Source organism: Phodopus roborovskii, unplaced genomic scaffold (genome assembly GCF_943737965.1).
Source record: "Phodopus roborovskii unplaced genomic scaffold, PHOROB, whole genome shotgun sequence".
NCBI lineage: Eukaryota > Metazoa > Chordata > Mammalia > Rodentia > Cricetidae > Phodopus > Phodopus roborovskii.
Genome location: NW_026126517.1, coordinates 17822038 through 17847196, shown reverse-complemented (window position 1 = coordinate 17847196; position 25159 = coordinate 17822038). Strand labels below are relative to the sequence as shown.

The 25159-nt window shown below is 45.6% G+C and overlaps 1 protein-coding gene across 10 annotated transcripts in view; it reads left to right on the top strand.

Annotated features, from left to right (window-relative positions):
- The window catches only part of Gramd1b (GRAM domain containing 1B), a 181302-nt gene that overhangs the window by 55255 nt on the left and 100888 nt on the right, over positions 1-25159 (top strand). Inside the window, exons 1-2 of one of the 10 annotated variants that reach the window (XM_051197150.1) lie at positions 18444-18539; positions 19145-19188. The exons of 8 other annotated variants lie outside the window; for them this stretch is intronic. Coding sequence is in view for 1 of the 2 variants with exons in the window: in XM_051197142.1 (XP_051053099.1) it covers positions 18527-18539; positions 19145-19220 (89 nt within the window). In the remaining variant the exon portion in view is untranslated. Of the gene's footprint in view, positions 1-18443; positions 18540-19144; positions 19221-25159 lie in introns of those variants that run through there. One more of the 10 variants, XM_051197142.1, reaches the window with a different exon arrangement.

The following is a 25159-nucleotide window of genomic DNA, read 5'->3' as shown; positions in this document are numbered from 1 at the left end:
GTGTGTGTGTGTGTGAGGGGGGAGGGAGGGAGAGAAGGAGAGAGAGAGAGAGAGAATGGTGTTAATCCACTTTTCCTGCTTCTAGGTGAAACATCAGTCTCCAGGTTCACCTTAAACTAGACCAATTATTAAAGTTTCTCAGGTACCCAGAACTTTATTCAGTACATCTGCCCCAGTGGTGGGGACTTGTAAACAAAGCATGTACTGTAGGAAGGGGAGCTGAGCTGTTTTACTGAGGACCCTTTGTGTGTAGCAGGTGAGTTCCAGTAGCTGACCCAGATGCCTTTCAGCAGCAGGGAAGTTGAGACCTGGAATGAGGGTGTGTGTATGTGGATGTCAGGGTGGGGCTGTAGCAGGGCCCAGAGTGTGCATGCATGTGGACATCCCTGCATGCAGGTATGCATGCCTTGAGCCTTTCTGAAATATCCACTGGATATAGGAAAGCTGCTAGAACCCAGCTGCAAGATGGGTGAAGGTGCATTGGCTGTTGATGGGGGCCTGCTGTATTGGTAAGAGCAAGTACCTTACAGTTAGGAACATTGCATTTGAAATGCTTTCTTTTCTCCATTTTTGTTTTGTTTTGTTTTTCAAGCAGCCCTGTGTGGCCTTAAACTAGGTGTGTAACTGAGGATAACACAGAAATCTTGTTCCTCCTACAGTTTTCAAGTGCTGGGATTGAAGGTTGTGCCACACCTGATATTATTTCGTCATATGTATGTATGTATGTATGTATGCATGTACATATATTCCCCCCGAGGTGCTGGAAACCAAATCCAGGACTTTTTCACATGGCAGGCATGCTCTCTCCCATTGGGCTACAAGCCCCAGCACTCACTGCTTTTTTTTTTTTTTTTTTTTTTTTTTTTTTTTTTTTGTCATTCTTTTGAGAGTGTTTCATTATATTAAGCTATGTAGCCCTGGCTGGCCTAGAACTCACAATGTAGACCACACTGTCCTTGATCTTGTGACAGTTCTGCCTGTGCCTCATGAGGCCTGACATTACAGGTGTGCATTTTATTATGTATTTATTTGTTTCCTTGTTCGTCTGTGCTTTATTGATTTGAGGCACAGTCTCCTTATGTAGCCCTGGCTGGCCCGGCACTTGGTATATATAGACCAGTCCAGCTTTGCACTTGGAGATCTGCCTCCCAAATGCTGGGATTAAAGGCATGCCACCATGTCCAGCTGTAACTGCATTTGAAAAAGTAATGTACTTGGCTTACTCAGATTTAGTCTTTTCATTTGTAAAGGTGTATTGTTCATCACATCTGGTGAAGAATAGCTAAAATATTGTATGTAAAGTGCTAGACGTTTAATAGGTATTAAAGAAACTAGATACGTAGTAGGTGTTGAGGAAATGCTAGGTATTTATACTCTCATTTTAACTCCCAGTGAGACTCCATTCTTCCTGAGGAGAGCTATGCTCCTCTGACCTAAATATGGGAAAGAGGTGCCTGTGGCCTCACCCAGCTGAGAACAGTTGGCAGTTGATAGCTGCAGGGGAGGGAAAGTTTCCCATGCTCCAGTGGGTGGCACCAGACCCTTGTGCTTAAGGCAGCACTAATTTTGACTCAGCAGGCTATAAAATATCAATAAAGAGGAGAGGATGTGAAGTTGGGAGGGGGTTGTAGGAGGGGGTTCGTGGAGGAGTGGGTGGTAGATAGGACCAAAACATATTATGCATATATGAAATTCTCAAAGAATAAATAAAAATACTGTGTATCTAAGAGATCACTCAGAGAGAGTGGGTGGAATTTGGAGCACCTGCAGATGCCAAGTACAGACACTGGTGGATAAAACAGAGTAAGCTGTGACATCACTCCTCAAGAGCCTTGTTGTTAATGGTGAGATACACTTGCAGATGAATGTTCAATGTCATTATGGACATGGAATTGGGCATTCACTAATAAAACAAAATCCCTGCCAGGCGCCAAACTGTGCAGTGAATTCTCTACATATTACCTTAAAGTAAGCCCTATCAAGCTGATGCTGTGTTTTCCAGAATTTAGGAGACTTGAGGCCCAGTGACATTAAGAACCTGCCCAGGAGTGGTGTACTGTTGGAGTGGTGACTATGGGGTGCATCTGCAGAGGCTCTAGAGGGTGATGCTTTGGTTGAGAGCTTCCGGATGAGTGGGAGTGTCACATGGACAGCTTTCCCAGGGAAGGAACAGGGTGTGCACCAGCATGGGGGTGTGAGAGAGCAGGGGGAGCTCAGGGAGCACAGAGACTTAAGTCTGCTGCAGCATCGCGTTCTAGGAGTGGGCTTCTGGCAAGGGGCCAGGAAGATTATTTGAAACAAGTGGATCTGTCTTTGGTGTCATGTAAGGAGTGTTTTGTTTTCTTTTCTTGAGGAAGGGTTTCTCTCTGTGTGTGTAAAATGCTGGCTGTCCTGGAACTTGCTCTGGAGACCAGGCTGACCTCAAACTCAGAGATCGGCCTGCCTCTGCCTCCTGAGTGTTGTCAGCCTGACAGCATCTTCCTTTACTCTCTAAGCCAGCCCCACTCCCAGCTAATCTTGTGAGAAAAATCACAATGACCCATGGAGAAACATGGATTAAGAAACGAGCACTTGGAGGGCAAACAAATGAAGTGAAAACAGATAACACCACACCAGTTCAGTGTCTGAAATAGTTATTGAGTACACACTACATGCCATCCACTGGAGACATTATATACAGCTAGGATCAAGACATCCTCTTTGATGCTTGTTGCTGGGTGAGGGGAAATAGACACCAAACAAGGAAACTACCAAGTAGTAAGAAGAGCTCTGGAGAAAATGAACGAGGGCGATAAAGACCAAGATGAGCAGGGAGGAATTTCTGCCATGGCAACTTTGGGACTGAGACCAGATGGTGTATTTCTGAATGGTGATAGTTGAGGACAAAAAAAGAGGAACCAATTAAAAATGTGAGAAATAGAGCTGACAGGAGTGGCATCCAAGTTGGGATGCTTTCCAGGATGAACCTGAGTTTTATGGTTTGTGCAGTAGAAAAAGGCAGTATAATCTAGAGGCTAAGTGCCCCCTTCTCTGTAATGGCTCTAGCACATGCCATGCAATGTTGGGGGGGGGGTCAGTAGACATTTCTAATAGGTTTTCTCCCCGTCTCCCATAATTGGTTTTTCCATTGACACAGTAAGCCAGATCAAGTCAAACTGAAAACAGGTTTATTTGAGCAAAGCAACTCCAAGACGAGTTCTCCAGTCCCAGAGATCAAGGCCAGAGAAGTTGGGCCCACAGATAAAAGCAGGGAGAGTTTATAGGTTGTAGGTGAGGGGTGATGATGTGTCTGTCCATCACAAGCTGGTTTTGTCAAATGCTGAGCACTTTAGGTGGGGACTTTGGCAACTGGCAACCTTAGGGGAGGACCCTGTAGTAATCACCAAAAATGTAGAACTGGGCTTTTTTGGTACCTATTCTTTGTTTGGAGACTCTGTGTTGGCAGGGGAGAGCTGGAGATTCCAACCTAACAATTTGTGAGCCTCATTCTTCTCCTTTGTAAAACGGGTGTAGTGACTGAATTATAAGGCTATGCCTGGTCCATAGCTAGTGGTTTATATGCGCTTGCATTAGGTACTAGTAATATACTGTGTATGTTTTGGAAGAATTTGAAGCACAGCCATGTTTAGCGAGTTTTAATTTCAGCATACAGAGTGTGAACTACTCATGGTATGTGCAAATGGAAAGGCAAGTTATGCAGGAGCTGTGAAGTTCAAAAAGGACCTGTTTGGAGCTCTTGGGGTAGCTTAGTGGAGAAGCACTTGCCCTTGTGTGCTGGAGGTCCCAGGTCCCAGCCCAGCACTACAAGCAAACCTACAAAGATCTCATTTAGGTCACAAGCAATTGGATGTGCAGCATGTAGGTGTGGGAAGAGGGAGAGGCCTAGCCTGCTCTGCTGGGCTGGGCCCCATTGAAATGTAGGGAAGCCAGGTATCAAGGAGGAGAGACCCAGAGTGTAGGAAAAGGAGCACTCCCAGGTGAGTAACAAGAATGGATGCATCTTTAATCCCAGCACTCAGGAGGAAAGCAGAGGCAGGAGGATCTCTGTGAGTTTGAGTCCAGCCTGGTCTACAGAGCTAGTTCCAGGACAGCCTCCAAAGCTACACAGAGAAACCCTATCTCAAAAAATCAAAGTGGGATGCACTTACAGGTCATGGAGGAGGAAGGGAAGATGGTCACATAAGGATGAGATCCCTAAGGTGAGATGTAAACAGTCTAGAGGTTGATTATTCATTTTGCAGCATTGTTTAATCTTTAAAATCAAATGTATTTATTGCTAAATAGGCACCTCAACCATTTGTCTCAGGGTTTGACTCTAGAATTTGGAACCATATATGTTAGGTGGCAGAAGCCTGAGTGGTCATGACCCTGAGCCCTGTGAGGAGATGGGAGGGGAAGAGAGGGGAACCAGGTACAGCAGCCAGGAGGGCAAAGGGGCAAAGGTATTTAAAAAAAAAAAAAGGTGGGGTGACCAAATGGCTGGATTACAGGGAAGGGCAGTCCAGCCCTTGGGCTGGAGAGTTCAGCATAGAGAGTGGAGTTTGTCAAATGGGTAATGGGTAGGCACTGGGAGAACCTGGCGGCTGGCCAGGTCAGGTCTGCTTTAATATGTTAAATAGGCAGCTCAGCCGTTTGTCCCAGGATTTAGTTCACTTCTTTCCTTCCGTGTGAGTTTTGGGACGGAACTCAGGTTCTCAGTCTTGGAGGGAAGCACCTTTGCCTGCCCAGGGTCCAAAACTATAATATTGTGTGTGTGCCTAGGGACGAAGACCACAGCATATGTGTGAGGCCAGAGGACAGCTAACTCTGTGAACCATTTGTCCTATCCTCCTCCCTGGTTCCAGGGTTTGAACTTCGCTCTCCAGGCTTGTTTAGAGAGAACCTTCACTTCAGCCTGCTGAGCCATTTTGCTGACCTCTTAATCTAGGTTTAAAAAATAAATCAGTTGGGCAAGCCTTTAATCCCAGCACTCAGGAGGCAAAGCAGGCATATTGTGAGTTCCAGGCCAGCCTGGTCTACAGAGCGAGTTCCAGAGAAAGCAAAACAAAGCAAAGCACCCACTGAAGAGCTAGATGGAGAAAATGCTCGGCTTGTAAACTGGAGCTTGTATTCCCAGCATCCACACAGAAGCTGTAAGTGTCCCATCTGACTGGCTTTGAACTCACAGAGATCCACCTGCCTCTGCCTCCCAAGTGCTGGGGTTAAGGGCGTGTGCCACCACTGCCTGGCATAGGGTATTCTTGTGGGCAGGCTAGTTAGCTGGACTAGTTGAGTCATTTTCAGCTTCATGAGACTTTGTTTCAAGTAAAATGTACAGAGAGAGCAAGGAAGACCCCTGAAATCAAATCAATCTTTCACCTCTACACACACACACACACACACACACACACACACACACACACACACACACACATATATATATATCTGCATCAACTCTTCCCTTGAGTTCCTGCCTTAGATTCCTCAGTGGTGGAATCTAACCTGTAAGATATAACAAACCCTTTCCCCTTCAAGTTGCTTTTGGTCATGGTGGGTTTTTTTTTTTTTTTTTTTTTTTCCACAGCAACAGAAAGCAAAATAAACTAGCTGTAATGTCCTGCTAGGAGAAGTATCTTCAGTGCTGCCCATTCTGGTGTGGAACTTGTCCTCCATAGTAGATTTCTGCAGCACTCTAGCTCCACCTATCTGTCCAGTCACTGAATTCTCCATGGCCCTGGTTTATTCAGGTGATCTTTAACTTAAAGAAGGAGCCCAGAAGCAACCCCCTCTGGGAGCAGTGCCCGCTGCCCCTCCCTTCCCTCCAGCTCCAGCAGCTGATATCACATGCAGGTATACTTCCATCCTCCCTGTTGGAGGACAGAGGGAGCAGAAGCTCGCCAGGTACCACAACACTGCCAGATGTGGAAGGATGGAGGTGCGCTCTGCATGAAACAGTGGCTCAAACAGAAGGCGAGGGAGACTGCAATAGCAGCATACATCAAACTCCAGGCTCTCTCACACTGGGCCCTTCACCTTCCCGAGTTTTGAATGGAACCGCAGAGCATGGAGACTGTGGGTGTAGGAGCTTACTGCCAACCGCTGGGGCAGCTGCAGAGGCAACACATCCATGTGCCTCCAAAGTGAACCTGCAGCCCTCGAGGTCCTGGCTGCCATGTGGCAGGCCCTCCCCTGAGCCAGGCATGGTGCAGAATCTGCGGCCAGAAACTGTTTCGTGCAGCACAGCTGTCAGGCAGACTTGCTACTACCATGTCTCCTGTCTGAGGAAGAAGTTGGCCTTCCTGAGAGCCAAGTAAGTGGCAGGGGCCCCAGAGGTTAGGATTGCCTGGGACTCTACATGGAGGCAGAAATACTTTGGGGCTTGCTTTCCATGTTTGCTCCCTGATGAGTGACATATCGGTTAGAGGGAGACAGATGTGTTGCAGAAGGCTGGAGGGAAAAGCTAAGGTTAGCAGCTGGTGGAGTGTCAGCTGGGAGATTTAGTCTCTGCCTCACTGAGTGGTTCCTAAGAGGTGACTTGCCTCCTGGTGATCTCCATAAATATCTAGCTAGATGGCAGCTTTTGTATCTTCCTTGAAAAATCAGTCAGTAAAAAAATTGGAGGGCCCAAGAGGAAGGTGCTGTCGAGAGCCTGAGTATTGTGTGGCTTGGCCTTGGTGGGTGCTGAGAATTGTTTTTAACTGATAGGGATTTAAGATGGAAATGTCTGGGGATATTGGGTTCATGTGGTCACCTATTGTGCCCCTTTGCTCTGGGACTAGCCTCTGACACTAGAACTGCCTGTGCAGGTTGACATGAAGATATGAGTACAATCCAGATGTGGGACGCTTGTCTTAAGATGTGGGACACAGGCCCCTAATCTGGCAGACCCATGCTGCAGTGGCTCCGTGCAGCCCATGCTGTACCTTGGCTGCTGTGACAAGCAGAGAGGAAACAGCTTGCTGGGAGGAAGAGGTTCCAGGGCTGGATCAGAGTTCAATTCAAAGCCTTCTCAGTGGCTCAAGGGACATATAGACTTGTACAAGCTGCAGGGGGCTGGGGGGAGCATCTCATTTCTTTTATGTGAAAACAGGTTAATATTAGAGAAAGGGGAAATGGGACAAAAAGCGTGAGGAGAGAAAAAAAAAGGAGAAACAAGAAGGTAGTAAGAGGCTAAATGATTTCACAGTAGTAGGGATCAGAGGGTGACCAACTTGTCTCTGTCTGTCTGTCTGTCCCTCCATTATACACATAGGAGGCACAGTTCCCTTTCCAGGGTTTATCATGGCCAGAGGTTTGGTGGTTGGTGTGCTGGGCCGAGTCTCTTCCCGAGATGCTCCCCCAGGGGCTGCCTGCACAGGCTGTGCCATGCACACAGTAGGTCTTCAGCAAACAATGTCAGACAATGTGTAGTTCTTTACACAATACAATGCTGATGGCCAAGGAGGATTTTTCCTTTGGTGAATTTCTCCCCCCACACTTTCTTCTCTTTTGTTTGTTTTCCTGAGACAGGGACCACTCAGCTTCCCAAGTCTGGAATTACAAGTGTATGACACTATAACTGACCTTATTTTATATCTTAGCACTAAGTGCTAACCCCAAGTACAGTTGTATGTGTTCATTAGTTGTTCTCTCCATCATTTGTCCTTCAACTTTATGAGATTAGGGATTTAGTGTATTGCCAATGTTTAGCGTAGAGCCTTGCACCTGACAGGTACTCAAAAATATTTATTGTGTGAATCTGAACCAGTGACTGAGTAAAGTCTTTTTTTTTTTTTTTTTTTTAAGCTGAGACCAGGTCTCTGCTATAATCCCCAATGTTTTGTGATGACAAGATTATTCATTGAAGCTGTTCTAAAGAGAAGAGTGTTATTACTCTTTGGGCTTTTCATGATAGTGGAAATGGTTTACTCTGTGTCCACCCACCATGTGTCCTCACTTCATGTAACCCACATGCTTCTGGGGAGCACTTGGTCTTTGAAAGATAACACTATGGACTGTGGATAATAGAGAACAGAACTTTTTAGGTCTGGACTCATAGCAGGGATGCTCATGGAAGGCTCTGCCTTTCCTCTCAGTATTTCCTGCTTCTTGCTGTCCTCGTTGGCAGCTCTGGATGCTTCTGTAGCTGTCAGCAGAACTGTCTGCAGGTGTAACCATCACCTGCTCTGCGTTTCTCCTACTCCAGCACTTACTGCCTGAGAAAGGGACTGTTAATTATAGCTCAGCCAAGTGCCTGATCTCTGCTGACACCATAACTGGGATTTTGCTTTGGATAGCTGGCAGGCTGGATGGTAAGTTTCATTTCCCAGCTTTCCTACTTCCTGCTGGGAGAATCACATTCTCCTACCAGTTATGAAGAAGGCATGTGAGTGGAAGGTGACCTGGGCTCTCAGCGCAGAGAATGTAGCCTCAGTCTTGTCCTATTCTGTGCTCCAGTCTTTTCTTCCTTCTTACACCAAGGTTGAGATGGGGAATTGAAGGCCAGAGCCCTCTTCCTAATCACTAACACTGGAAGCTCAGAGCAGCCCTCTGTAGCTTCGCCATCTAAGCACTGTAGTTTTTATACTAGAGGGTGATGACATCAGCATGGCTGCAAGGCCATATTCTGTAAATATTACCAGGGCATTTGTGGATGTGCACATCTGTACTAAAATCCCAGTGTGTAGTGTGTATGATGATGTAGAGATTTTTAAGTCAGAGATAAAAATATACTTACAAATCCAAGTTGTAACATTTCCCATTCAGATGTGAGTTAATGTCCATGCTTTCTGGGTAATGAGTGATCAGTTAATCCCTGAGGCTGTGATTCTCAGCCCTGTATGTGTTTGAAACTTATAAGAAGACCTTGTTCAATTTGCAGACCCGTAGGCCTCAATCTTAATTTCATGGATACCTAGGCAGGCTCAGGAATTTTCCAGTTAATCTTATCAATCTTATCATAGGACCTTCTGATGCAGGTTGTCACAGATCTTGCTTAGAGGAACATACGCCTGAAGCCTCCTGTAACCCTGTTCTAAGTATTAATTAATTTCATAACTGTACCAGACTAGCCTAGGTACACAGCTTCCGGTTTCTCAATATCTGTCTGGTGCAGAGCTCAGGAACTGCTACCATCACCAACAAAGAGAAGGGTGGTGGGTTGCGGGTGTGTGCTGAAACCAGTCATTCCACCCTATCTGTCACCAACTTTCTAGGTGACTTGTTTCTTTTTGCATTATCCTCAGGCACATGATTCATATGCAACAAAGTGCCTGGCTCCCTCTTTCTCTCTCTCATTCCTTCTTAGTCTGAAGGCCAATGTCTTCCTTGGAGATGGAGAGAACCTGTTGTGATCCTGCTTCAGAATAGTCTGGGGAGTCTGGTGGCACATACCTTTAATCCCAGCACTGGGGAGGCAGAGGCAGGTGGATCTCTATGAGTTCAAGGCCAGCCTGGTTGGTCTACAGCCTGATCTTCAGAGCTAGTTCCAGGATAGCAAGAGCTATTACATAGAGAAACTCTGTCTTGAAACAAACAAACAAACAAACAAACAGACAAACAAGGTCTTGGGAGCTCGGGAGAGAGAGGGAGGAGTGGAGGATGTTTGTATGCACCCACTCCCACCCTCAGAAGTGCACAAACACAGTAGCTCTCCTTTGTCCCCCTCTATGTGGCAGTGATGGATGAGTTAGTAAATGGGATTCAGGTTGGACTTTTGAGGTTCCTAGATAAGTGGTTGACATTTGAAATTCCATGGCACAGGTGCCGAAGGTTCTACCATGGGAGTGACTTTACTTGCTTGGTTCCTGTTCTTCTAGAAATAAAATAGACCTGTTACCCGAGCTTCCTCTTCTAGTCATCCTAAATCACAGGTGGGCTCTCACCTGCCAGAGTGCTGTCCTTGTGAGTTAGGTATAGAACATGTGTCAATAGACAGGGCTTTTAAGCATGGATTTGAGGGACTGCATTCTTTCCTGGTCCATGATTTCTTTCAATCCCCACTTAAGTGGCTCTGTGAAAACCTTCCAGAATGGGAAGTTTTCAAAGAAAATTAATTGAGAACTTTCCAGCAAAGTTAACTCAGACGTATAGGAAAGTCTCACTAATGTGAGCATGGAAACAGCACATCTATGGTATGACACAGTGCTGCGTTGCAGTCCTGAGGTGTTCCTTGTTAATAACACTCACTGCTTTGTTTTTGGGTCAGGTGGGGCTATGCTCAGTGCTGTGCTTTCCCTTTCTCATCTGATGTATTTGTAGCAACAAATTCAGAAGGAAATGACTGGAACATATTTTACTAGATTAGATTGATCCTCATCAGAGCTCATTAGTGAGAGATGGGATCAGACTCCAGATCTCAAATTCATTTGTGTAATACGGCGTTCTCTGTAGGATTCCAAGGGTATGGGTGTGCCTATGCAAACCTACTTTTCCTTGGATTCCATGGACCTTAAAATATTTTCCACCTTCCTGGGATTCAGATATGGAGTGTGTGAGAACACCTGTTCTTGAAGATTATCTCTTGGAAAACTTCAGAACCAGACAAAACAAGAAAACACACATGACAAAGACAGAATAGGTCACTATGATGCTCAATGGTCCAGTTAAACATTCCTTAGTACCAAGGGCTCTTGATTCATCATCATCATCGTCATCGTTGTCATCATCATCATCATCAGCAGCAGCAGCAGCAGCAGCAGCATCTTTACTTTAGTCTTTTCGACATGTTTGTTTCTGGAGTCTCATTGGTTCTAGCAGTGCCTGTGGACTCTACCAAGTATTGTGTAGAAACTGCAGGGCATCTCTGTTCTGACTGCATCTTTTGATGCTGGCTCTGGGTTTCACTACTATTTGTAGTGGAACAGAGCTTACATTCTTCACCTCTCTGCAGGTACTGTCTGAAGCCTCTGTGGGGATTTGTGTGGGCCCTCCCTTCATCTTAGAGTTTGCCAGCACTCCCAGAATCTCACCAACACTTCTCCAGTGGGAATCCTGAGGCCATTCTTCTTCCAGACCATGGTCTGTCTGCCATCTCCCTGTGTTTTCTCTTAATTTCAGCAGTGGTCACAGTGTCTTTCAGTGGCCTGTACCCAGTGTACTGCAGGCATCCTCTATCCCATCTCCACCCTGACCCAGCTCCTTCCTCCTGTGTTTTCAGAGGAGCAGTTTGTCAGGACACCAGAAGTACATAGCGCTCGCTCATTGACCATGCACCAAGAGGTCAGGCAACACTGCTGAACCCTGTGCTCACCCCTTACCAGGCTCAGTTGATCCCATACTTCCCTATATTTATTCATACCTGGAACCAAAGTATGATCAGCTGTATTTTCTGCAGTCTGATAGAGGGCTTGTGTGAAATTTGGGTCAGGCACAGGAGTAAAATTTCAAGGCAGGGAAAGCCAGTTGTCATATGCATCTTACGAGCTTTTCTTTTTTCATTTGTTTGCATGTGCACATGGGCATGAAATTTGCACGTCTTTGCTATCTGAAAGCCTAAAGCTAATGTGTGTGCTGTAATGGTGCCTAGAGATGTGTGTTGAGTGGAGAAGTTGCATAAACAGTGCTGGCCTTGCATGGACACCAAGTCAGGATGTCTTGGAGGAGTGGGGGAGCTCATGGAATACCCATGGGTGCCCCGAGATAGGGATTATAAAGAAATCCCTTTAATTAACATTTACTAAGTATGTCTGCTGCCTGTCTGTCATTGTGGTCATTTCCATTTCATCTTTTTTCCTCCTCAATGAAATGCATGGTTTAACATCTCTATGCTGAACAACTGAAATCCAAAATGCTTGCTGAAGCTTAACTTTAAGAGTACTAATAAATACTGCAAATGGGAAATTCCATACCTGGTGTCATGTGATAGGTCATAGGCAAACTGGAGGTGTACCAAAAAATAGTGCATAAAATTGGTTTCAGGCTAGAATACAAGGTATATATGAAATGAAAATGAACTTTATGTTTCAGCTTGGGTCCCATCTTCAAGAAGCTACATCATGTTTATGCAAATATTCCAAAATCCAAAACAAAACCCAAACTCCAGACACTTGGGCCCAATGCATTTTGTATAAGGGATATTCATTATGATTTTCATTGTGTACATAAGGTAGCTGGGGTGTATAGAGGTCTTGCAATTGTCTGTACAATTGCATAGCTATTAAATAATGGGATAGAATTTGAAACAGGCAACTGTAGATTTTAAGCACTATGCTAGTCTCTATTATTAACATACAGAGGCCAAGGTGAGGTAATACCATTTATATTCATCCATATTGCCCATGAGGTCTCAGGAATCGCTAGCAGCTAAGAAAAGTGGGTCCCTTCTTTGCTAATTTTATTATTTTCCCAGGGATATTTCATGTCCAAGGTATGTCTGGGAGCACTACAGGCCCACGGGTCTCCCAAAGCAAGGTGCTCTGGGAAGTGGCGACCCGTGTTCTTTTTCCGCTGGCCAGCAGCACAGGTGACCGGCTTTCCCTTCTCCTGGTTAGCCGCACCTGCACTAAGATATCCCTAATGCTTTTCCTGGCTGCCTCCCCCACAGAGTACAGAGGGTGCACTGATCCAGGTGAATAGTTTCTAAGGTGTGGCCAGTTCCTTGTTGCCTAACATGCTCCTTTCCACTCACTATCCCTGTTCTTCTTTCTCTAAACTTCTTTAGAAATTGCTCTACTGCCAGACCTCCAACACCCCCACTTACCCAGAGAACCCTCCCAACACCCCCACTTATGTAGAGAGCAGCTCTGTTTTGCAAGACAGATTTTGTACCTGACCTGTGCATGGGTGGCTCCCAAGCCTCTGGCTTTCCCCATGCTGGACAGCTAGTCTCCTTCCACAGCTTTCTGGTGCCCAGTCTTATCCTCTCATGGTCATTCCCACCCTGCCTGACTCTATTCACTTAGTCTTCTTTTCCCTCCGTGCTCAACTAGAGCCACTTCTCTTGATTGTCTTGTGGATTAGGGTGTTTTGTTTTACTGGGGGGGGGTCTCATGTAGCATAGGATTGCCTAAGACTTATTATGTAGCCAAGGATGACCCTTAACTTATGATCCCTGATCCTTCTGCCTCTATCTCCCAAGTACTGTTACTACAAGCAACTGCTTCCATGTAGGCTTTCATGCAAGGCTGAGCTTCATGCATTCTAGATAATCATTCTCCCAACCGAGCCACATCTCTAATCTTTGGACTTTTTTTTTTTTTGAGGGAAAGCCTTGCTAAGTAACCCTGGCTGGTCTTTAACTCCCAGAAGCAATCCCCCAACAGCCTCTTGAGTGATGGATGGGATTACAGCCCGGGTCATCATGCCCACATTATGGCCTCCTTCTGTTTGATTCCATGTCTGCCTTTCCTCTTAGTGTCTAGCACCATTTGGCAGTGCCCTATAGCATCCTTGTTACAATTTCCCCTTCCTGGCCTTGTTTTAGTGACTGTTTTGTTTGTCCTGCTGCTTCAAACAGCAGATGGGTTTCTCTGCTGCCCAAGTGTCCCTACCATCAACTCCAGGAGAGACATAAAATAGAAACCCTGGGAAGAGGGGTTACCTGAAGGGGAAGACAGGCAGTCTACCACTGAATAGCAAGGAGACACTCAGCTGACTCTGATAGTATTTATTATACACCCAAACCCTTTACAGTGTTGTCTGACTTTTGTAATTTTGTTTTTTAGTTTTGTAATATCCATGTCTTAATAGATAAGGAAATGGGGACACAGGCAGGCTGAGTAACTTGCCCAAGGTTACACAGAGGTGAGTGGTTGAGTCAGAATTCAAATCTCAATGCTTCCTTATGCTCGGTGTTTTGCTGAAGATTGAAGGTTAACAAGCAAAAGATGAGAAAGCCACTCATGCAGACATACACCTGCAAGGGAACACCCAGGGTCCTTTCTCTCTTCCTGTTTCCTCTTCCAAAGAACCTGCCTTCTAGAAACAGTCTACCAAAGACCTCTTTGGCTCTTCATTTTTTTTCAAGTTCCAGTTCTGTGAATCTCTTCCATTCTCATTGCTTTCTTTTCAGTTTGTGTCAGCACCCAGACTCTAGAGAGAAGGGATTTCACATTTTGGGAAAAGGCATCTGATTGTAGATGTGCAGAATTGCTACAGGGGAAAAAAAAGATACAGCTGCATACCCTCCAATCAGTGCAAACATGGCTGCCAAATGCCTGCTGCTCAGAACTACAACTCCCAAGATGCAATGCCAGGAACGTTGATCTGGCTAAAGTTTGAAACAACCACATTGGCTGCCCCTACAAAGGCTCTTCTAATAGCAGCAGGTGCAGTGTTCTGCCTCAGAGCTGTGCTCAGGGAGCTGGAGACTCTACTTCCCACATTCCCTGCCACTCTTCTGTCAAAAGCCGGTCTTCTCAAAGGCTTCTGGGTCTTTATCAGACCCATTTCCTCTCCTTAACTTAGTGCCTAAGTGCAGTGATTAAACAGAGGATATTACCTAGGGTACAGTAATTAGAATAATTTCCTAGACAGAAATTATCAAGGAATGTCTTCCCTTCCCCTTCCACTAAGTATTAGGTGAGATGAAATGGGTTGAAGAAAAGGAAGCTTCAGGTTCCTTTAGCATAGTCTAGAGGAGTTGTTTCATAAGAGGTTATATCAAGTCCTTTCTTCTAAGTAGAAGGGGTATGGATCCAGTGACCTCTTATACACCCTGTATCAATTTCTCCTCTTGTTAAGTATAATTTTCAGTTCTTTTTTTTTTTCTCTGAATATTCTTTGTACTCTGAATTACATACCTCCCCCACCCCCGAAACCTGATACCGTACCCTCCCTTCATGCTGCTGCCATGCCTTCCAGGTTGTCTGTTCAGTACCAAATAACACTGTCCCTGACTCTTGAGGTTCAAGGCCTGAGCTGCCTTGTGAAATACACTGGTGCTTTCTCCACACTGTCAATGCATGTCCGCCTTCCAGGGATGTGTGCAAGGATTTGGTTGTTGTTTCTGTTATTTGCTTTGTTGGGGCAGCGCTTACTAAGTAGCCCCAGTTAGTTTGGAACTCATTATGTAGACCAGCTGGCTTCAAAGCATATGGGGTTCCTCCTGCTTCTGCCCCTAGAGTGCTGGCGTTACAGGTGTGCCCCACTGTACCTGATAATAGTTCTTTAAGAGTAGATATATGCCTTGGATCATTGGAGAAACTAGGCAGACTTCATTGATCATAGAATCGGTGTCTGTATGGTTTTGATGAAACAGAATATTCTCCTTTGTAGATCCTGGCTTTCTACTTTTCATCTACACATTTGATTGCCAGCCCAGGCACAGAGGGAGGATTGAAGGCTACGCAATAGCCAGAGAGAGCTTGTCAGGCTTCTGACTAGAGAGGATAGTGCATGTTGAGTGGCACTGCCCTGTGCTGTTGGATTTTTTTAAGGAGTTTGGTAAGGGTACCTCTCAGTGAATAGGAGGAGAAAGGCCTTTCCTCTGGCCCCTGACCAGTAGATTCAACCATGACCCTAAAAGGAGGCTTATAAAAAATTAAGCAGAGTTACAGGAAAATATTAATTGACCTAAATCCTACTCTTGGGTGAGGATTTTGGTTTTAAATATTTTGAATTAGGATGGTTCAGCTGAGAAAGCCTAAGCAAATATCTAAAACAATGACACCCTTTCCATATATGTAACAATTCTGATCCCAAACATTTCAGATAAGAAAGACAAAACACGTGCTTTCATCTCATAGAATGCATGCAATATGTGTTTGTGATGGCAGGAAAAATGGATCTCCAGCTTCCAAGATATGTATATCTCCCCTGCCTTACTTTTAACTTGTGTTGTTAAATTGAACCTTTGTAAGGTACCTTGGTCTCCTTTTCTGCCTGAAGTGAACGTGACTAAATTGCTGATTCTTTTTATCTAAAAAGAATTCTTCTCTGAGAATTCTTCCCAGTCTGGATTCAAACTTTTCCTGAGTGCTGGATTAGTCACTATATCAGGATTTGTTGTTGTTTGTTTTAAAGACAGGGTTCCTCCGTGTAGCCCTTGTTGTCCTCGAACTCACTCTGTAGGCCAGGCTGGCTTTGAAGTCAGAGATCCACCTGCCTCTGCCTCCTGAGTGCTGGGGTTAAAGGCATGTGCCACCACTGCCCAGCTATAGGAGACTTATTTAAATGTTCATGCTAACTTTTTTGATAATCTCAAGCTCCCCCCACCAGTTTTTTATTATCTTTTATCTCATAATTTTCCATCTTAAAAACATCTCAAAGGTAATTTTGGATCAATTGCCATTTTGTGTATTTTTAAAATTAAAAAGTATATTTCATTTATCATCATGGTTATCATGTGTGTTTGATGTGTTTATATATTAGTGCACACACGTGTGCATGCCATAGTACACATGGAAATCAGAGGACAATTTTTGGGAGTTGGGTCGCTCCTTATACCCTTATACAAGTTCGGTTTCTGGGGACCGAACTTGACCTATCAGTTTTTTGTGGTAAGTATCTTTACCTGCTGAGCCATCTTGCTATTTATTTATTCATTGCTTTGGTCTCTCTTGGTTGTAAATTAGAATTAGTTTGTATTGTCAGTTGGGGGAGGCAGTGTTATGTTGCTCAGGCTGGCCTCGAACCTGATATGTAGCCAAGGATGGCCTTGAACTCCAGCTCCTAAATGCTTGGTTTGCCTCATGTATTTATTACCTCATCTTGTTTATGAGGTGCCAGGGATTGAACCCAGGACTTCATGCATGGGACACAAGCAGTCTACCAACTGAGCTGTATTCTCTGCCTCTCACTTGGCCTTAACTGATATTTTCTGTTCTTTATATCTTCAGTAATTGGGAGCAGATGGAGGAGGTATAGAGAAGGGGTGGGAAATTGGGTTAGGAAGTTTGTGGAGGAAGGTATGAACTCACTTCATATGAGGTTGAGTCCAGTTTCCATTTGCTTACTGTGTGGCCTTAGACAAGTCACTTCACAGCTACAGGGTCCGATTAATCATCCCTGTATCATCTATCTATCTATCTATCTATCTATCTATCTATCTATCTATCGGCAAGGAATGGTGGACTTGGAGACATAAATTATGGAGCCCTGTAGAAATGGAGGATGGACAGTTTATTGCTGTGATCTTTAAGCCAGACTCATGAGCACTGATGAATATGGGGGATGGTGTTTGTGTGATGATGTTTTGAGAAAGAAAATCAAGACATTTTCTCTTTAATAAAACGGCAATCATTGAACACATTTAAAAAAAAAAAGAAAGAAAAGTTGTTCCCTTTATGGACTATGCCCACCATGATTGATTCAAGTAACCACAATCAAAGGCAGTGCTGAGATTAGAGTCCAAAAATAGGCTGTGGAGTTAAGACTCCATGGCTCATAGATTGACTTGTTTTGTTACTGAGTCTCCTGCATGGGAGTGGACAGCAAAGGAGATGACCAGGGACCTGCAGGCCAGATTGCAGTTATTCCTTGATGTTGAGGAGGGTCTAGGGAGGAAGAGAAGAGCTTGGAAGAAGGAGAAGAAGCAGGAGGAGGAGGAGGAGAAGAAGAAGACAGAATATTTCTCCACGAACTGTAGCTTTTGGGGGGTACAATGACATCTTAAAAATTACATTTATTTATTTGTGTATGTGCTTGCCCACAATGGCCTAGCACTCAGTGTAGACGTCGGAGGACAACATGTAGAAGTTGGTGAAAACTCCATTATGTGTATCCTGGGGATTGAACCCAGTTTCTCAGGGTTGGCAGCATATACCTTACCCACTGAGCCATCTCCTTGGCCCAAGAGGAAATTTCTTGAAGTAAAAGCCTATGTGGAGATGACGCTCAGAAGCTGACATTCTTACATTTATCCACTAACCTTTTTATTTTTTTATTTTTTTTTTTCTGGGACTTGAACCCATAGTCTGTAAAGTGTATCTGTAAGCCTCCATTTGTTGTTAGCTCTCCATAGACTTAAAATGCTGGACACAAGGAAATCCATGCCCTTACAATTAGGTCAGGGGAGCCTTGCTCATGGGGAGAAGACAACAGAGGGCTACTGAAGCATGCTTGAGGACTTGGATCTGGTTTTTCCACGTCTCATTTTCTGTGAGGAAGCACAGCTTCCACAGGAAGCTCAGTGGCTCTAACCATGTCCTCTTTGGGGTGTTGCTCTCATCTCCCGGAGCAGGCTCCCGCAGACAGGATGCGGACGGTGAATACTGGCTTGGTGCTTTGAATGCCCCGTTCTTTCTTAGCAGTGTGAACAGCCCGCTTCACTCTTCGCGGAGTACACTGGCCGGTTCCCTTTGCGCAGTGGCCGCCTGACAGATAAAGCCTATCCCAAAGCCGCTGGCTCTGCCGGCCTGAGAGGAAGCTGTAGTTACTGCAAGCTGAGCTGACTGTCCCTGCTGGGCAGAAAACCTAGAGTGATGAATGGGGCTGGATGAAGTCATCCTGCTCCACCAATCAGGCTGCTCCAACGGAGCTGGGGGCCTCTGCAGATCCAGCCGGGCTGCCTGCCGCTCTCATGTACCTTTAAACAGAGGCTTTGAGTCTCTGGGAGTGGAGTTGGGGTGGGGGGGGGGGTGTGTGAACCGCCCGCCCCTGGCTTCTGTATAGGCCTCAGTCAGTCTGAATGTTATTGCAAGGTGAGTGGCTTCACCGGGGGAGTTCCCTTGCCTTTGCCTTCTCCACTTAGCGGTGCCACTCAGCTCTGCCCCTCCAGCTTCTCCTTGCACAGCACCTTCCCGCTGCTTCCTTCCATTTGAGTGCCCGCACCTTCACACTTGTCCCCACCGACCCAAGACTTTGCCCTTCCTTCCACCCCAGCACTGGTTTTCAGCACCTTCCAGGAACCTCTGCCCACATGTGCTGCTCCTTGTCCTGATTTGTGGGTACCAGCTGGTAGTGATGGGGCGGGGGCACGGCCTCTACTCTGCATCCTCTCCCCCCCACCAGGGGGAGCCTGGGGAGACCCACACTGGCCTTCTGAGACCAAGTACCAGGGGAGGGAAAATGGACTGACTGGGGTTCATGGGTATTTGAAGGGATACAGACTGCCTGCTTTCCCAACTGGCTGGGAACCCAGGATGCTCTCCTCCATTTCCAACAGAGGAGGTGCCAGGGGGGCCTCTGGAGAATGGAAGTCGGTCTCATTCTCCTGGCCTTCCTTCCAGAGGGGTGGTGTCCTCTTTCTGGGTGGACATTTGTGACTCTGCCTTTTCTCCCTGGATGGTGCTGCTGTGCTCCCTAGGCCAAGCCGGGATCATGGATCCGGCCGACATGGCGACTGCAAAGGTAGGATGGAAATGCTGCCGGCCGCACTGTGCGTAAGTGGTTTCCCTCTGCGAGTTCCGCCTTTGGTTCACTTTCTCTCCCCTCTTCTCCCTCAGCTCAGCACTCAGGAGCAGTCAGGGCTGTGTCCATAGAGGGAAATGACCTCAGGAGAGGGGACAGTGTGCCTGGTGCAGCACAGCAGCTGGCCACCTCCTGTGTCCACATATCAGAGCCTGTGGATAGAGGATGTTGGGGGGGGGGGGTGGTTGTGCCTAGGGCACTTGCCCTATGTCTGTCTTTTTCTTTAGCTGTTCCTCAGTGTTCTGTTTTTATCTTTGTCCTATCTCCTTTTGGGTCCTTCGTCCTCTGTCTTCTTCCTCTGGCTCTTCCCTACTCTCTTACTCCGTGGGCTCATCCTGACCCTGTCACCTCTGTGCTCCTCCCTCTCTTGCTGTTGTATAAGGGCTGGGAGGAGTTGTGAGCCTAACCGATCAGGAGCAGAGACATTCTATCCTGTAGCAGACAGTGATTGGTGAGGCCTTGGTGGCTGAGTGGCAGGTGCTGTGCTGTCCCACCCCCAAGCTCCTGAGAGCAGCAATGGCAGGCTGGTCTGAGCCTCCAGAGGGGAACTGTAGCTGGGTGCTGCATCTGTTGTCCTGGGCACACTAGAGGGCGTTGTTGAGTAGTACTCTTATTCTTCTTGCTGCTGCTGGCAACTGGAAATTTGTTTCTCTGTATATTTTTCCAAACATGGAGACTGAGCCATTGGGAGTGGATGGGGCATTGCAGGAGGCTAGTCTCAACAGCCCCTCCCCAACCCCTGTGTGTGAGGAGAGGCCATGGGCTCTCCATTCTCACAGAGGTGGAAGACTCGGAGAGGCTCAGACTTCTGGAGCAACTTGTTTCCCCTGTGATGTGTACGGAAGAGAGTATGAGAAAGGAGGCCCAAGTAGCCAGAGTGCTGCTAGCAGAGCTGTTTGATGGGTCTCATGGAATCATGGCTCTTAGTGCTGTGTGATTGGAACCAAGTTACTTAACCTCTCTGAGCTTTCTTTTAGCCTATACTTTCTTTTAGCCTATACCAAGGTGAAAATGACATTTATCGGTTGTTGATATCAGATTAGATCTATCACACACTTGAAAAGGAACTAGGGAAAAGAACTGAATGAGAACAGCTCTCCCAGAAGTGCTTCTCTCCTTCCCTACATTTACAGATAATTGAATTCTGAATTTGTACATGGGATGGCACAAGGGGCTGTGACCCCTTCCACCCTTGGCGTGTGCATTGGCAGTTGTGGGAGCAGGCATCTGTGCTATGTGTTTGGTTTGCTGTGTACAGTTTACTATCTGGTTGGAATGCTGCTGCCTTTGATGTGTGTGATGCTGAGGCCAGTGACCTAGCCTCTTGAAGGTGTAAGTGGTTTGCCATCAACCTGCTGTTGGCTCTTGAGACATAATAGTTTGGGCTCTGTGGCCATGGAAGTCCTGGGGAGTTCTAGAGTTAGTTTGGAGAGATATGGTTGTATTGTGTCCATATTTTCATGCTGGCATAGAAGCAGACACAGGTCTATTTTTTGTAGGCCTTTCTACTCCATGATCTAGATCTCGGGTCATCTGGTGTCGAACCAGAACTCAGCTGGATAATTACCGAAGTTAGCATTTGCCCTCATGTTCTAGATCACAAAGTTGCCAGAGCCGAGAGACTATTCAACCTGGGAACTTCTTTAACCTCTGATTCAAGCTCTTTGGAACACTTATTTCAGGCCTCTTGCATCTTGACTTGTGAGCCATCAAGCCATGAATGGGGTTTCTGTAGAGGGCCCATGGACCGTCCATATGTGGTTTTATGAAGTCACCATCCATGGTTTCCATCGGTTCTACACAAAGCTTACAACTCAAAGTTAAACAATCTTAAACTGATCCAAGATGCTACCATAAGGAGCTTGGTTGTATAGGCCAGGGAGAAAGCCCTGAGGCCAGATACAGGGACACTATGGCATGGCTGGATTCTGTGCAAGTGGCTGAATAAATACATGTAAATGTACCCTCTTACCCTAGCCTTCCCTGTTTTATTTCTGAAGTGTGGCTTTCAGAATGCCCTCCAGCACCCACACACTGGACAGAGTTACTATAGAATGAAATAGCTTTTTGATGGGAGTGTGTCCAGTTCTGATGACAACATCCTTATTGGAGTCTGTTCACTTCCTGGAGGAGGGCTTGGAGGTGTGACTTCATTTCCCAGAGTCTGGATTCTGAGCCTGCCTTTTCATGACATTGCCTGTTTTTTTTTTTTTTAGGTTTCGGTTTAAGATTGCAGTATCTCATGTCTTGATCTGCTAAAATATATGTTGAGTTCAGGCAGTTTTTAATCTCTTGAGAAGAGAGACTAGAAGCATTGATGAACCCGTCAGTGATGGTGTAGTAAATGCCAGTTTTACAGCAGAAGAGTCAGGTGTGGGGGATTTAGAGAAGAATTGTACATGGTTACTGTGAGTGCCTACCAGTTTTTGGGGGAGGCAGGCAGGTAAACAAGTCATGGCAGTACAAGACAATGAGGGTCAGCTGGACATGGTAGCACACACCTTTATTAGTCCCAGTACTTGGGAAGCAGAGGCAGGCAGATGTCTGTGAGTTTGAGGCCGGTCTGGTCTACATAGAGAGCCGGAATAGCTAGAGCGGCATAATAGAGAAACCCTGTCTCAAAAAGTCAAAACAAAGAAAAACAAAACAAAGTAAAACAAACAAACAACATGGTGATGAGCAGGAGAGGAATGGCTGTCACTGGGGAAGCTCAGGGGTACCTCTTGACTGTGCAGGTTCAAAGGAGGTGGTCAGGAAAGTGGCCGTGGGGTAGATCACTGAGGGGAGGAGAATAGCTATGGCTGGAGGTGGATGTTTCTGAGTTCAGATTCTGGCATGCTCATCATCTGTTTCTGTGAGTTTCAGTGACTTACCTTGACCTTTGCTGGTCTGTTACTTTGTGAGTAAGGATATGCACACCAAAGAGCCATCATGGAGATTCAAGGGCATTGCTAAGCTGAGATGATTGTTCACAGAATGGCAGCTGCTCCTGCGGAGGCCTCTAGATGGCAGAGGGAGCCAGCAAGCAGGTGTCTCCCAAGGTGGGGTTTTGCATTGGGTAGATGACAAGGCTGAAGATGAAATGAAAGAGCCCAGAACAGAAACGTTCTGAAGCCTCATAATGTACTGAGATAGCCGAGATACTTGGGACAAGGACCCTGAGCTGTCATCAGACCTGCTTAGGAGGAAGACCCTCCCACTCCCCTAGACAAATAAGATAGTTTCCTCATTTTGCTCCAGCTTTGATATTCTATTTATTTATCAGTGAACTGCTCCTCTGAGATAGGGTTTCAAAAGGATAGCCTGGTAGCCTGCACTATGTCAGACTGGTCTTAAATTCCAATTAATCTCCCTGCCTGAGTCTACCCATTGCTAGGATCATAGGCATGAACTACCATGCCTGGCTCATTTCAGTTTTTTACATGTTGGTCTTTCTCTATTAAACCAGGAACTCCTCGAGGACTAAGCTTTATATTTTATTTTTGTTGTTGTTCTTTTGTTTTGTTTTTGTCTACAGATGCTCTGGAATCTTCTACTTTCCCTGGCATAAGATATACTCAACAAAGTTCATTGAATTAAAAAACCAAAAAAAAAACTAAAAACAAAAAACAAGTAGGAGACCTGGGCAGTGGTGGTGCACACTTTTAGTCCCAGCATTCAGGGGGCAGAGGCAGGCAGATCTCAGTGAGTTTGAGGCCAGCCTGGTCTAGAGTGAGTTCCAGTACAGCTAGGACTACTAAACAGAGAAACCCTGTGTCAAAAAACCAAGAACTAAGTAGGAGAGAGTACAGCTGCTGACAGATAAGCACAGATGCTGGCCCAAGATAACCTTTAGCCACAGTTTGGAGCTAAGATCAAGGTGAGAGGGAAGGGATCTAAGGTGAGTGAGCTATATGTCCCTGAATGGATGACCTGATCACTGATGGTGCCATTCATTGAGGTGTTACAGCAGGTCAGTCAGGAGATGTAGATCTGGGGTTAGATCATTTGAGTACCGTGAGGCATAAGTTGTCCAGGAACAATGGGAATCTATTGCTGAGGTTAAGAGAGTGGTTATAGATGACCATATACACCTGGGTGTCACTGACATATCTTCAGGGCATCGTTAAAACACTCACGTCTCATTAGGAACCTCTGTGGCCCAGACGACATTTGTCTTAGTTATGGTTTCTATTGCTGCGAAGAGACACCATGACCATGGCAACTCTTCTATGGAAAATATTTAATTGGGGTGGCTCACTTACAGTTCAGAGGTTCAGTCCATCTCACTTATAGTTTAGAGTGAGTTCAGTCCATTATCATGGCAGGGAGCTTAGCAGCGTGCAGGCAGACATGGTGCTGGCTACATCTTGATCAGAGGGTGACAGGAAATGGACTGTGACCCTCAGTGAAGCTTAAGCAAAAGAGACCTCAAAGTCTGCCCCCACAGTGACACACATCCTTCAACAAGGCCACTCCTCCTAATAATGCCACCCCCTAAAAGTTTTTGGGGCCAGTTAAATTCAAACTACCATAGCACTGAGTGACCTAGGCTCCCAACTCTGTCTCCAAGAGTGGATCACAAACTTTTAGAATCACAATAGCCTTCTTCCAGAGGGAGAAATTTCCATTATTTATTGAATCCATGAAAGGTAACCAAATTAGGGTATAAAACTAGTGCTTCCCCTACTTACATTTTAGGAGTAGTTTAACACAAAATTAAAAAGGAAGTACTATTGAAAATTAAATAATTGAATGTATCCATCCTTTTAAAACTCACTATGTTGCTGTAACTATTCCCAAATTCACCATGCATCATGTATAAGCTTTATCATGGGGCCAGGCGGTGGTGGCGCATGCCTTTAATCCCAGCACCCAGGAGGCAGAGGCAGGCAGATTTTTTGTGAGTCCAAGGCCAGCCTGGTCTACAGAGTTAGTTTCAGGACAGCCAGGGCTGTTACAAAGAGAAACTCTGTCTTAAAAAGAAAAGCATAAGTTGTATCTGGTATCAGAACCCTTAGGTGATTCTAGTCCCCTATCCTCAACCCCCACACCTGCTGCCTTCTCAATCCTATGCAGAAGAAGAAAATATCCTGCTGGTGGAAAGTGAGAAATTTCAAAATCCGTGCTCATTCAATTCATTCTGCTCTATCCCCAAAAGTCTGTATTCATCAGCAGTGACGGCAGTTAGCACATTAACAGCACTATTTCTGGGCCTGCCATGCAAGTAGGAAGTTCCTGTATCAGTAAAGGATGACAACAAATACTGGATACCTTTTCTGGCTAGTGCTTTCACATGAAGAGCAGAGTAATCAAGAATTATTATCATAAACTTACTTAGTGGGAGGGAGGGAGAGGGAACTGGGATCAATATGTAAAATAAGAAAAAAAAAACTTTGTGTAGGTGAGCTAAGTAGCCCGCCTGTCAGCTGATAAATTAGCATAATGGTTATAAGCTGTGTTCATTTTGAAAGATAGAGGTAATCCATCTTGGTTAGAAATGCCTCTTCCTGTGAACTGCTTATTTATACTTGGTTATTTCGTTAATGCTGTATCTTATCCTTTTACCAGTTGGAGGCCAAGGAGTTCATTGGGCCCGTCTTTGCAATGTTGTTATGCTGTACCTGCATCACGAGCATAGTACCCACTCAGTGAATACCTGAAAAGTATCACACCCAAGACACAAAAATTCTTAGGTTATTTATAATACTTCATTCTGTGGAAATTCTATATAAATGGTTGTTCTGCTGCTGTATTGTGTAAGTGGAGCTCTTAATTGGTCTAGATAATAAAATCCCAGAGTCATATTTCCTTCTAGGGAAATGCTCAGAGATTAGAGAGAAGGAGCAAGCCACCGCCACACCTTACCTCCTTCACTTCTCAGCAGGCAAGAGAATGATTTCCTGTTTCTCCTTGCTTATATCCTGTTTCT